At 36.1% G+C, this 14,331-nt stretch overlaps 1 protein-coding gene across 6 annotated transcripts in view; it reads left to right on the forward strand.

Annotated features, from left to right (window-relative positions):
* The window catches only part of ATP8A1 (ATPase phospholipid transporting 8A1), a 250,631-nt gene that overhangs the window by 72,377 nt on the left and 163,923 nt on the right, over positions 1-14,331 (forward strand). For all 6 annotated transcript variants that reach the window (XM_032135949.2, XM_032135950.2, XM_032135948.2 and 3 more), the window contains 6 exons: positions 514-641; positions 5,189-5,300; positions 6,951-7,116; positions 8,536-8,663; positions 11,204-11,281; positions 12,199-12,287. In XM_032135949.2, the coding sequence (XP_031991840.1) occupies positions 514-641; positions 5,189-5,300; positions 6,951-7,116; positions 8,536-8,663; positions 11,204-11,281; positions 12,199-12,287 (701 nt within the window). The remainder of the gene's footprint in view (positions 1-513; positions 642-5,188; positions 5,301-6,950; positions 7,117-8,535; positions 8,664-11,203; positions 11,282-12,198; positions 12,288-14,331) is intronic.

Here is a 14,331-nt window from a genome sequence, read left to right on the forward strand (position 1 = left end):
CCTGGACCCAGACTGCCACTGTGTGAGGGGTCCTGCTCAGTGACAGCGGCTTCTCGTTGGCCAGAGGGAAAACCTGTTTTGGAGTTCCCCTTCTCAGTGGAATAAAAAAAGAGAAACAAAGCTATGTTCTTTGAACACAGATTCCATCTATTTTTCATCTTGTTTAGATTCTGAAGACAGACTCAGACTGTATAGTGCTAAATATTACTTTTATTTTCACAAACAAATGGTTCTTTGGGGACTGACTTCAAATTATCTTTGTAGACTAGCTTATAGTCTCCTAAATATATTTAAGAACTCTCATAAAGGTGCCCTATTCTTGTGCTAAAAACCTGTGCCCAAGTCAGGGAGGAAGGTATCTCTTAATTATGATTTGACAGAGTAGGGGACAATTGCTTATAAAAATAATGGGATCCCTTAGATCTTAAGACTTGGATGAATTCAAAATTCCTCCTCTTTGCCCAGATACAACTTATTTAATATATTTTTTGCTTATTTAAAAATTCCAAACAGGGCTTACCAGCAACATCAGATATCAAAGACATTGACAGTTTGATGAGGATTTCTGGCAGAATTGAGTGTGAAAGTCCAAACAGACATCTCTATGATTTTGTTGGAAACATAAGGCTTGATGGACATGGGTATGTAAACTCCGTCTTCATAAAAACACAGAATCCACTGTGTCATAGTGTATTGCTGTGTCTTCCAAGTCTGGATACATATTATTTTCTTGTGTGCTAAGTTTGAGTACTCAAAACCCTTTTTAAGGCATTTTTATTCTACCCTTAGTCCTTCTATGAAGATTTGAATCTTCTGGCACATTGTTTCGTGGGTAAACAATGGGAGTAAGAATTACCTGTGGCTTATTCTTTGGCCAGAATACTCATGTTATAGGCTTAACTATTCAATCTGCATGGCTTGGGTCCTTTCCTGTGATCTTGAGATGCTTCAAGGAGTTCGGACTCTACCTTCAAGGGGTCTGTTGTACTGGATAATTTATTGTCTCCTCCATGAAATTTCAAATGTTCTTTCTAGACTGTGTTATTAATTATAGTCATCTCATCTCTTTTTGTTACCTGCTTCCTGCCTCTCTTGTTTCTTCTCTTCTACCCCTTCCCTCATTCATTCAACCAGTACATATTAAGCACCTGGTAAGCCAAGTCAGTTACAGGTGTTAAGGAGGCAACAGTGAACAAAGCAGATAAATATTCCTGGCCTTAAGCCTTAGTCTGTTCAGGCTGTTGTAACAAAATATCTTAGACTGGGTAATTTATGAATTACGGTAATTTATTGCTCACAGTTCTGGAAACTGGGGAGTCCAAAATCAAGGCACTACAAGATTCAGTGTCTGCTGGGGGCCTGTTTCTCATAGATGTCACCTAGTATGTGTCTTCACATGGCGGAGGCCCTCGGACCTCTTTTGTAAGGGCATGAATTCCGTCCCAAAATCCCCATCTTCTGATACCACCACTTTGGGAATTCAGTTTAAACATGTGAATTTTGGGGAGACACAAACATTCAGACCATAGCACTTTGTGAGCTTACTTTCTTGCAGTAAGGTAGTGACAAACATACAAACAATAAGATGATAAATAAAAGTTTATACTATGTTAGAAAGTAATAAATGCTTTGGGGAAAAAAAATAGCACAGAATAAGGAAGATTGGATATCTTTGGAAGGGAACAACTTTTTGGTAGGGTCGTCACAGTTAGCCTCATTGAAAAGGTAACATTTGAGCAATGATGAGTGGGAAGTGAGGACGTTTGCCTTTTGAATATCTGGAGGGAGATGATTCCAGATGGAAGGAGTCGTCAGTGTAAACTATTAGTTCTATCATTACATGATCTTCAAGTGGAAAAGTGCCTGGAATAATTCTGAAATGTTAGGGCAGTGTGGTTGGAGTGCTATGATCAACGAAGAGAGTAATAGAAGAAGGGCCTAGGGAAAATAGAGGGCCAGATCCTATGGGCTTTGTAGGCCATTGTGAGGCTGTTACTCTGAGTGAAATGGGAATTCATTGGAGGATTTTGAGGAAGAAAGGTCAGCAGTTCAGTTTTGGACTTTATAAGTTTGTCTGGTCCAAACAGAGATATCCAGGAGGCTGTTGAATATATATCTGAAGTTTGGGACAGAAGTCTGGGTTCATGAGATATATTTGGAAGTAGGTGGCATAGATATTTAAAGTCATGAGGATGGAAGAAATCACTGAGAATTAAAGGATATAGACAGAAAACTGAAGAGACCCAAGAGCTATCCTGAGCCCCTCCAACGTTATGTTGGGAAAAGCAAGGGCACTAGTGAAAGAGATGGAGACCAAGTTTATAGGAAGGTAACCAAGAGAAAGTGAAGGAACTGTACCAAAGCAGGGAGACCAAAACTGAGTCTGACATTGCTGATGGTCAAGTACAATGAGACTGACCACTAACATATTTACATTTAGCAAGTGGAGATCATTGAAATTGATTAGAACATGTGCCTGATGATAGTGAGTTTGAGAAAATGGAAGAAGAGTTGAAAATAGCAAGTATAGACTTCTTTTTCAATGAGTTTTGTGGCAAAGAGAGCAAAGAAATGAGGCAGAAACTGGCAGAAAAGGTGAAGTCTTTCCTGCTTCCCTTCTCCCCTCTTTTCTGCTCCATTCCCTTCTTTCCCTGCTTCACCTACTTTATGGTATACCTTATCTCCCAGGCATTGTAGTGACCAACTAAATGTTGGCTAAATATACTAGTTGAACTCACCAGTCTGAGAGAATGTTTTTGGTGTTTTCATTATTTTGTAATTGCATTATTAGAGTGTTCGAATTCTAAAGGACATTTAAAGTATACCCTGAACTGTCATCCTCATTCAGATCCTCCAAAAGCTTTCCTGTAATCCTTGAAGTAATTATATGTTGTTCTAAAAATTTGCACAGAGCGATCGTTCCATGAACATATGGTTAAAGACTAATGATAGATTTGGCCATTTATACCAGTATTGTTTCTATAGTCTGACATTCCTAACTGGCCAGCTTCCATGTCTTAACAGTTTTCTGTCAAATTGATGCTGAGCAAATCTATGCTGTGAAGGAGAAACTTTGTATGATGGTGCCAAGATTCAGGGTTCAAAGAGAATTTATATAATATGCTGTATTTCATATGAAAGGTAGAAACAGATTTTCAAGACCTTTGTATCTGTGGCACTTTGGGGGTTTACAGTGATTATCCAAAGCTCTTGGAGACCCTTTGGAATGAGTATACTTTGTTTCCTTTAAGGATGAGGGTCATAGTCTAGTGCCAGAAGCCTTGGAACACCAGCTGTGATGAAAACTAATTCTTCTTGAGTCCTTGTAATTGAAAAGTGGTATGTTTTGCTTTTGAAGAGTTTGTATCTAATTCCGGTCAATCCACACCACCAATGCTGAGGTGACAGTTGCCATATTATACCCCATTGGCTGGGTAAGGAACAATTGTCACATGTGTGTCCCAGAGCATAGTCCAGCTTCCCAAGAAGTTATTGGAAACTCACTTTAGGCCCAAGGCCCCTTTCAACTCTGAAATGCACCCTTGAGATATATACCAGAGGGGTTTCCTTCCAGACAGGTCCTAAAGGCATGCTATTGTACATAAAGAATGAGAGTTGCAGTTGCTTTGTTCTTTCTCTAAATTGGAATACAGTATTTCCTAAGGATTCATTCAAGTGCTGTTGTTGCTACCCATCTGGATTGATTTTACCTGTGTCATTAGAATTTGTATAGTTCCTGAATGTCCAAGGCCCAAGCTGCTACTAGCCTTCCAAGCCTACTGGGCCAGAGCAGCTCACCAGAAACGAAGACCTCAGCCTCGCTTTGCCTCCACGTACAAAGAAGTTCTGCGTTTTCTGTAGACTTTACTTGTGGAATTGTTTCCTTCTTTTTCCAGAATTTTTAAATATACTTTTCTTTATATTTGACCTTTTTTCTCTTATTAAAATGAAGACTTGGTAATAGTAATCCATGACCCATTAAAATTTATGTATTACATTTTCCTCAAGAACTCTAGTATATCTGTGGTGGCTTTGTTCCTTCTTATGTCCCTGTGTGAGTTGTATCACCCAATAACCTACCATAGTGGGTAGCCTTGTGAAAAATCCACAAAAATACCAACTTGGATCTTATTCATGAAAAATGTGGCTTAAATGATGAGGCATGAACAGCTCCAAAATGCTTACTATTCAATGGAAATTTATTCACAATTCTTGGGAAACCAATCTTCAAATACTATAAAAATGAATGTTCTAGAGGTTTTAAGTACAGGGACTTGTCTGTAGGGGATCAGGGCTGGCAATGCAAATAAGTGGTGAGATCTGTGTATTTATCTTAGGAATTTTTTTGCACCTTTATTATGCAGAAAGCTATTTTTAATTTGGGTGGGGGTGGGGGGAGAGAGTGTGATGTGTGCGTGTGTGTGTGTGCACGCACGTATGTGTGTGGTGAGGCTGAGGTGGGCAGACAGATTCCTTATCCCCATCACTTCCTAACACTTTTAGAAACCAAAATGGACTTATTAATTTAGGAAAAGTTATAAATAGGTGTGTAAATTAGCCTCTGAATTCCAAAACATTACCTATTATTTTGGCTAATGTATTAGCTTGCTCAGGCTGCCATAACAAAATACCATAGACTAGGTGGCTGTAATGATGGAAATTTATTTTTCTCACATTTCCAAAGGCTAAACATCTGAGATGAGAGTACCTGCGTGATTGGGTTCTGGTGAGGGTCATCTTCCTGGCTGGCAGAAGGCCCCTCCTTGCTGTTTCCTCACAAGGACAAAAGCAAACTCCCCGAGTGTCTTTTTATAAAGGCATTAATCCCTTCATGAGGACCCAACCCTCATGACCTCTTCTAAATCACATTACCTCCCTAAGGGTCATTTCCAAATGCCATTACATTGGGGGTAAGAACTTCAACATGTGAGTAGTGGAGGGACACAGTGCAGTCCATAGCAGATAGTGAAGTTACAGAAAATGACGGGTTTGGTGTTAAGGAAAAGCAACGTAAATACTTGTGTTGTTGCTGTTTAAGAAAATTATTTGTATTGGAGGGAAATTACTTTCCAAAAATAAATATGAGAAGGGCTATTTTAATAATGGGAACTTTTGTAACTATATGGTAACTAGAGTTCTTAAGCATTTTAGAAAATACTGTTTCTAATGTCAACATAATCTGTCCTAGCACTGTTCCACTGGGAGCAGATCAGATTCTTCTTCGAGGAGCTCAGTTGAGAAATACACAGTGGGTTCATGGAATAGTTGTCTACACTGGACATGACACCAAGCTGATGCAGGTGAGATTTTTCTCTATGAAACCTTTTGGACCTAAGGCTTTTGTGAGTGTATGATTTATAGATCTCAGTGCAGTGGTCCCAAACATAGGAGACCATCTGTCACAGATTCCTGATCCAACCCTGTATGTTCAGAATCTGGTACTCCTGTGAGTGAGACCTTGAAATTACCTCCCTATAAGAATGGCTTGGGCTGGGCGCGGTGGCTCACACCTGTAATCCCAGCACTTTGGGAGGCCAAGGCAGGCGGATCATGAGGTCAAGAGATCGAGACCATCCTGGCTAACACAGTGAAACCCCGTCTCTACTAAAAACACAAAAAATTAGCCGGGCGTGGTAGCGGACACCTGTAATCCCAGCTACTCGGGAGGCTGAGGCAGGAGAATGGTGTGAATCCAGGAGGCAGAGCTTGCAGTGAGCCGAGATCGCGCCACTGCACCTTCAATCTGGGCAACAGAGCAAGACTCCATCTCAAAAAAAAAAAAAAAAAGAATGGCTCACTGCACAAGGGAATACTGGAAGTTTCACCAGGGATTATGCATGAACTCTCAAGAATTTTGTGTATGGGTCCCATGACAGCATTTACTAACTATTATAGTGATTATTACAAGTTGTCTATGTCATGATAAGTGATCTGCATTAAAATATTTGTCTTGTAATTTTATTTTAATGCAAGTCAAATTTTAAAATTTCTATCTTTTAATAACAGTTTTTAGAAATTCGAATCAATTGACCATTTTTCATCGCATTTATATGTAAGGCTGTTTTTGCCATCAGCTTTAATTCTTGCATTGATCTTCACACCTGCCTACAGTTGCTCCGTCCCTATGTTAGACCATCAATATTCAATAATTAGATGGGTGTGGAAAACAGTTTTAAGAAACTAAATGAAAATCTGCTCTCAGAGCTAATACCTTTGTACCTTGTACAGGCATGAAGGTATTATCAGTAGGCAAGCGAGATTGCTGTTAGTGATTCCACCCCTAGCCATTTTATAAATTCTATAAATCTTCATTTCATGTTGATTCTGACATTTAATTTTCTGTCCTGTGGATTTTTTGGTTAGCACAGGTCTACATAATCATTTGAATCATCAAATACAACTGAGGAAACTTGCCTCTGTTATTCTTTATAGCCAGGACTACTTAAATTGTTGCTGCTTTCGGTAAAACAATTGCTAAATGCCACCAGAAATTTGAAAGCCAGAGATCCTTTAAATGTTGCCTTTGTATGTTCAAATTTCCAGGTGCCTGTTTGCGGGGGCTTGGGCTGCCTTGTCTGCCTGTCTTCCTGAACGGAAACACTAACTAAATGTTTCTAGACTACCCTGTTTGCTTACATAGCCAAGTAATGCATTATTCATCTTACCTGCCACAATGCAAAAGCTATTTCTGCAAGAGGAATGTAATTTCCTTCTCTTCTTTCTTATAGTTTACTTCCTAGAAAAAGGCCTGGGTGGTGTAGTGGCCTTGAAAAAAAGGTGGTTAACCATTGGCACCTTATTACATTTGTCATGGGTTTCGCATAATTTTCAAGTATCTAACCACATCTAGATACTGAGTTGTGACTTTGTCATCCTCAACAGAATACTAAGTATACATTGCTAAATCATTGGTGTACATTTTTTATTACTCATCTTGTTTCTTTTTACAGAATTCAACAAGTCCACCACTTAAGCTCTCAAATGTGGAACGGATTACAAATGTACAAATTTTGATTTTATTTTGTATCTTAATTGCCATGTCTCTTGTCTGTTCTGTGGGCTCAGCCATTTGGAATCGAAGGCATTCTGGAAAAGACTGGTATCTCAATCTAAACTGTAAGCAATAAGTGCTTACTGCACTTTTTTAGATTAAAACATGTATTTGTTTCACAATTGATCTTGATTTACTTTATTGAATTTCCTATGGTTTCTAAAAAGACCTTGTTGCCAAGATAGCTGGACATTTGATCTTTATTTTTCAATGAGATTTCTAGCAAGTGTAATAAAATTTGAGAATCCTAAAATTTCAGAATCCTTAAAAACATAATGAGCACTCTATAGTGGTATAAAATGTTCACTGAGTATAGTCATTTATTATATGCATCAATGAAAACTATTCCTTAAAAATATTTTTAACATAGGTGGTTAACTATATGGTAAAGAAAGGAGATTGACCATGTGTGGATATAACAAAACATGTTTATTTAAATATATATTATATATATTTATAAATATATAAAATATTTTAAATATATTTAAATATAAATATTTAAATATATTTTATCTTAAATAAAATATACTTTGTTTATATTTTATTTACATAAAAGCACCAAAAAGTGGTTTACATGGTTTAAAAATGTTTAAACCAAATGTATTTTCATTTGAACTCAATAATGTGGTAAGTCCTATATTAAATGTTATCTTAGAGAAGGTGCTAGTAAATAGTTTCCCTTTAGAGCATTTATCCTTTTATTATAGTGATATTAATGTACCACCCCTGGATATTTCTGTGAAATGAGTTTATATTTTCATTTCATGCGTACTTAGCCAATAAAGACTCAACTTCCAAAAGTGTGAAAGCAAATTCTAGTAAAATCATATAGCAAAAACTGGTATTTTTAAAGTTTTTTTATTACATTGATTTATCACATTGATTTATCTTTGCAGCAATTCCAAGTTGTTTTTATAGTTACTGATTTATTATTTCAGTATCAGAACTGTTACTACCATCAGTCTGTTTCTTTGTATACCTTACAATTGTATCTGGTATAGCAGTTTTATTTTCATTATTGAGGAAGAATAATTTACCTAGGACTGAATATTACTCATATAGTTTGGATTGTTTTTGCTGCTGCTGTCTTGTTTGCTTTTAAAGTATGCTTTAAGTTGGAAATACTTTTAAGAATTTATATAAAAGTGATTCTACCCAATTGAGATTTTATATTTATAAACCCTCAGTGCTATCCCTGATGTCTCTAAACTGTGTTTGGAAGAGGATTTGCAATATTTGACAGTCCTTTCACTGTCTTAGTACTTTTATACAGCTCTTATCTGGATTAACAACATATTGAACACAAATAATGCAATTCTGTCTTGAAGGACGTACTTGAGAATTAGGATAGATTATCAGCAAAGTGTTCCTCCCAAATTATCAAATAAGCTACGTAATATGGAAAACTTGTATTATGCTAATTTGGGGTCAATGCAAATAAAATACAAAACTGTAAATGACATTCTTCCTGCCTCTCCCAACAGATGGTGGCGCTAGTAATTTTGGACTGAATTTCTTGACCTTCATCATCCTTTTCAACAATCTCATTCCTATCAGCTTGTTGGTTACATTAGAAGTTGTGAAATTTACCCAGGCATACTTCATAAATTGGGTAAATATGAATTATGATTGTTACCACCCTACAAAATAATTTTGTCCTTAGGATGTTTTGATATCTCAGGAGAAAAAAGGTTTTAATTATATCTACCGTTTCTTGACCACAGTATCATATTTTTGAACCTAATTTGTTGCAAAGTTCCCCCATCTCAGAATCACACAAGTTTACAGGCCAGACATTGTAGGGAAGATGGATCTCTAGTTCAGGAAACCTATGGTGGTCATGGGAGATGGAGAACCATGAGTTTGGAGTTAAGTATCTGGATTATGGTTCTAGTATTATAATTTACTAGGTGTATCAACTTTCTCAAGTCACTTATTTTGAAACTTACTTTCTTGAACACAATCGTAGGGATAATATGCCTTACCTACGTCTTACAGTGGTTTTATGGACTAAGGAATCTCTTGACATAGCAAAGAGCTTTGAAAATAAGCACTATACAAATAATACTGTAATTCTTACTTGTATCAACCAGATTATCATGTTATTTTCTACACTAAACAATTTTAGCTTCACTCAAATTTTTCTTCATAATTTTTCTCTTGAATATTGTTAAATATTAGAAAAATGTTGGACATCTATTTTCTAAATGTTTTTAAATGTGATCTTAGTTTTATTTTTATCAAAGTTAAAATTAATGAATTTATATAAATTAAATCTGTGAGCCTAATCTGCCAGAAAATTTAATTTTTCTTTTATTTTGAGAAACTTTGTGTTATTTTTGATGTTTCTTTTTCAATCATTGTAAAGTCTTTCAATATGAACAATATTAGGATTTCTTAAAATATAACTGATACTTTTGTAACTGCTCATTATCTTCTTGTAGCGAATTATCTACCTGAACTGTCAATCTCTTAATTCATTGGTAAGAAGTCAGTGTAATTTAGAAATCTAAAATGAGCTGCAGGTGTAGCTCACTTCATGCAGGAGGTACATGGCTGAAAAATTATGTAATAGGATATGTACAAATATAAGTAAGACATATTGAAGTTTCTTATAGCAATAATAGGGTAACTTATTGTGAGGATCACATAAGTAAGCTAGATAATCATTTTATTGTTTTGCTTTTCAAAAATTATATCTTTCAAAGAATTATGTAATTTTTGTATTGGATGAACCCAGCAGGCTTATGCTTTCAACCACCTTTCTAATATACAGAGATTTTATAACATCTGACAGAACACTGACTTTCCAGCCTTCTTTTACAAAGCAACTTTCTTGTATGAAAATGAGATTATAACTGTCTTCCTTTGATTCTGGTTCTTCCCAATGGATCTATTATGAAAATGCTTAAGCTTGTTTCTGAATGATAGTCTTGCAAAATATCTGAACTCAGCTATCATGCCAATTCTATCCTATCTTTTCCTTTCTAATTAAACATTCCCCGTCGTCTTCTGTTGTCCTTCAGTTCATGTGATTTCCAGATTAATCTCTATTCTGATCACTTTCTCTTCTGAACAAAGGCCCAGTTGGTTAATCTCTCTCTTAAAACATGGCACATAAAACTCAATAACCTATTTCAGAAGTGATGTTGATCAGTTCAGGATACAGACGTGGGAGAGATGGGCTTTGAATTTTGGCCTTTTCATTTGACATGAAAATTTGTGAACTACAACCCTGATTTGTTAATAAAATAGTCTACTGTAGAAAATGTTAATTTTGTAGGATAATATAGTCAAGTCTCATGATTACTGGGCACAAGGCAAGTACAAGTAAGTACAAAAACTATACTTTTTTTTTTTTTTTTTTTTTTTTTTTTGAGACGGAGTCTCGCTCCGTCACCCAGGCTGGAGTGCAGTGGCGCAATCTCGGCTCACTGCAAGCTCTGCCACCGGGGTTCACGCCACTATCCTGCCTCAGCCTCCCCAGTAGCTGGGACTACAGGCGCCTGCCACCACGCCCAGCTGATTTTTTTGTATTCTTTTTAGTAGAGATGGGGTTTCACCATGTTAGCCAGGATGGTCTTGATCTTCTGACCTCGTGATCCACCCATCTCGGCCTCCCAAAGTGCTGGGATTACAGGTGTGACATTTTTATCTTTTGAGAAGTGCATTTTGTTTTTCTTTCTTGGCCCAGAAAGTACAACCAGATAGAATCTCTTGGGTACTTTTTCCGGGGGTTTGAAGGCCTAATTATTTGAGCAGTGTTTAGTTGCTGAGTTCTAGCTCACGTTACTAAATACTTGCCTTGTGTTGGACACAGTAGGAAGCACTTTGTGTGGTATCTTTTAATCCTTATAATAGGTCATTTATATAGGAAATGGTGGAATGATAGTAAACCTAGATTGCATGATTCATAGACAGGCTCTAACTACCATACTGTTCTGCCCTTACTGTGGAATATAATAGTCTATATTGAATACTTTTCAGAAAAATTGAATTAAATGGTATAGGAATAACAAGAAATTACTGCTTACATATAGTTCATCAAACAGTGACTTATTGAAGTATGAATATACTAATTGTTTTCTTTTAAAGTTTCACCCAATTCCTTATTACCAGTTGTATTCAATGATTTACTTTATTTTATTAAAGGATCTTGACATGCACTATGAACCCACAGACACTGCTGCTATGGCTCGAACATCTAATCTGAATGAGGAGCTTGGCCAGGTAAACTCGATTTATTGTTGATTATGTGTTGAATTAAAAAGTTAGATTTGGTGTAGTATCTGCTATATATGATAACTGCAGATGAATGGACAGCTTTTAATTTTCCACTATTTGAATAATATATTTGTTAGTGCATGATGAACAATTCTCATTTTTAGTAAATCAGTTTTTAAAAACACTGTTTCAAGCAGATTTTGCTCTCAAGGTAAAGCACTCCAAGAGCTTAGAGATGTCCCTCGGTATATAGTCAAGCTAGTATGCAACATATTGGCTATTTTCAAGTTATAAACGTAGTTTTAGAATTGTTCATACCTTTCAACCAGGAAGGGAGGAAAAGTTCATCAACGAAGCTGTGTGAGTCTAGTCAATAGGAATGTTAGATTTATAATTCATACTATATTCACATATGTGTATATTTGTAATCCATTGACATATTCTAGGTTTTTCTTTTTTTGTATCGTTGCCATATTCCAACTTATGCTTTACAAATAGCATCTAGTCCAGAATTATTATTATTTCTTACTAATTCACATGTTGCATGAAGTTAATTGCGCAAGCTATTACAAATTCTACAATTGCCCGTTGCATTGAGAAATGCTGATAGCTGTTTCAGTGCTCTGTAAATGTTTAGTGGTAGTGGCACTTTCTAGTAGAAATTCAGACCATACTAAGGCATATGTCTATATAATTTAGTTTTCTAGTATGGTAATAGTCTTTAATATTCATATGTGAAAAGATTCATTTGTAAAATACTTTTTAAAAAACTGAATATATTCCTTGATGAATGGGCAGAAAATAGTCCCTTAGTAATATTCATTGTGCCCCCACAATGTTAATAAAAAGCATGAGGGGTTTCTCTATAAAAGACTGGCATAAAGACTTTTGAAATATTAATGAGAAATTTTAAACTTTTTTAGGTTAAATACATATTTTCTGACAAAACTGGTACTCTGACATGCAATGTAATGCAGTTTAAGAAGTGCACCATAGCGGGAGTTGCTTATGGGTGAGTTTTTTCCTTTAATTAGGATACGAAATACATGTTTAATTAGTGCTAACAGTTTGGTACATTTGGGAGTTCTTATTAGGGGAGCGTATGGGGTTGTTTGGTTTTTTTAGTCTAAAAAGCAGCTGTTGTAATTTTAGGACACGTGTATTTCACGTTTCTAGTTTGGCATCGTTTTCATTTGGGATGACATGAGGTGGGTGCTCTGCCCAATGGTATTTTCAGTGTTTAGTGTTGCCGAAAGTCTCTCTCTTGCCCTGGTAATAAGGAACAAATATATTTCCTTTTATACTACTATACACTAGAGTATAGCTTGGATCTGGTAAAGACAGATAATCAGGCCTTGAGTAGTTTTCAAGTTAAAATAGTGACAGTTATCCCTTTTGATACTTTTTTTTCTTCTATCATCTCTCCTTTTTGCAGTCATAGAGCAATCTAAAATTCTGATGATGGAAAGGAGGTAGAGACATGAAACTCTTGAATCAGGAGGATAATTAATATCATCAGAAACTTTTATCAGGCTGTTAATGTTCTTTAGAATTGCTTGTTGAGCACCCATTTAATTTTATTTCTTACTTCCAGGTATGCGTACAAGCTGTTCCATAGCCTTCTCTTTAAAATATTTTTTAGGATAATGTGAGAAAATTAATTTCTACATTTCCTAGAAAAGACATCAAAAGGTGAAACACTCTCCTGGCTGGTTGACATTGGCCTATTGTCACACTTGCCAATTATCCTTATCTACCTAGAAGTGAGACTAGTAAATATCAGCCTCCTACTCATACAAGCATGGACACTTGCTTCTAGGTTTTCTGGCTCGCACCCACTCTTCCCCACTAACTGAGCAGTAAGCCAGTGACAAAGAGTGTTACATTTTGAGAATGCCTTAGTTAAAATTATAAATAAACACTTCACGAAAAATCCCAAAAGCGTATGGTTATTCTAGATATCCTTGTTCTTTGCGTTACGAGAGCATGACTAGAAATGACTTTAAACTATATGTATAAACGAGGTTAAAAAGACAGTTGAGTGGCTTTTTCACACTGTAAAGACAGGCTGTTGATTTAAGAAGCATACTTACTGTTTCCTGAGCCGGATGCTGTTTTTCATCTTTCTTCTTTATCTGAAGATGTCCTAATCTCCTTACATGAAAGAGGCTCACCTGGCTCCTCCACCCTCCTCCCAACAAATTGCTACTGGAGCAGGAGAGTTGCAGCCACACTTTTTGACATCTTGTGCTTATATATTCTACCCACAATCATCCCAGAGGAGAAAAGGAAAGCCTGTGGCAGTTCTAGAGTTGTCAGATTTATGATGATTTTTTTACACAAATTCTGTATTCATTCATAACTGGTATTTCCACAATGACCTGTTTAATAATTGGCATTGTTTTTTACTTTGTGTGATTTTTAATTCAATAGGCAGGTTCATCAAATTAGTAATTATTGATTGTGAAATTATCAGAACAGAAAGCTAAAATCAGATCTAGCCTCTGTTTTCTTCTGCATTTTATCAGGTTTTTTCTTATTCTTGGAAGAGATCCTTAAACACTCCTAGGCAGTAGTTCTAAAGAGCAGTGCCCATCTGTGTTTGTTGACAGTGTCATCATTAACAGCTGTTATAGGGTGGGTCTGAGCTCAGTATTGTCATCATTGAGATTAAATTGCCAGTGAAGTGAATTTCTTCTTGAGGAAATAATATTTCTTAATCCTGAGATACAGTCAGAAGCCATGAGTTCTGGCTTTGTCTAGAATTTACCATGTAATCCTAGAAAATCTGTTTTCAGATATTCCCTACTCTTTAAGATGTGGATAGTGAGACCAAACCATTTCTAAGGTCCTTTTCCAGATATGAAATCTAACATAATGTTTAGAAATAAACAGAAGTTTATTTGTTTGCAAATTTTAACTGTATAAGCCGAAATCTGTTTCCTTTTTAGTTATGGTATCGTATTTTCAAGGATACCAGAAGCCATGTAGAGTAAAGCTAGTTAAACTGCTTCCAGTGATCATGTTTGTGTATGTGCTTTTAGGCATCCTTAACC

This window comes from Hylobates moloch, unplaced genomic scaffold, assembly GCF_009828535.3.
Source record: "Hylobates moloch isolate HMO894 unplaced genomic scaffold, HMol_V3 SCAFFOLD_17, whole genome shotgun sequence".
In the NCBI taxonomy this organism is placed as follows: Eukaryota; Metazoa; Chordata; class Mammalia; order Primates; family Hylobatidae; genus Hylobates; species Hylobates moloch.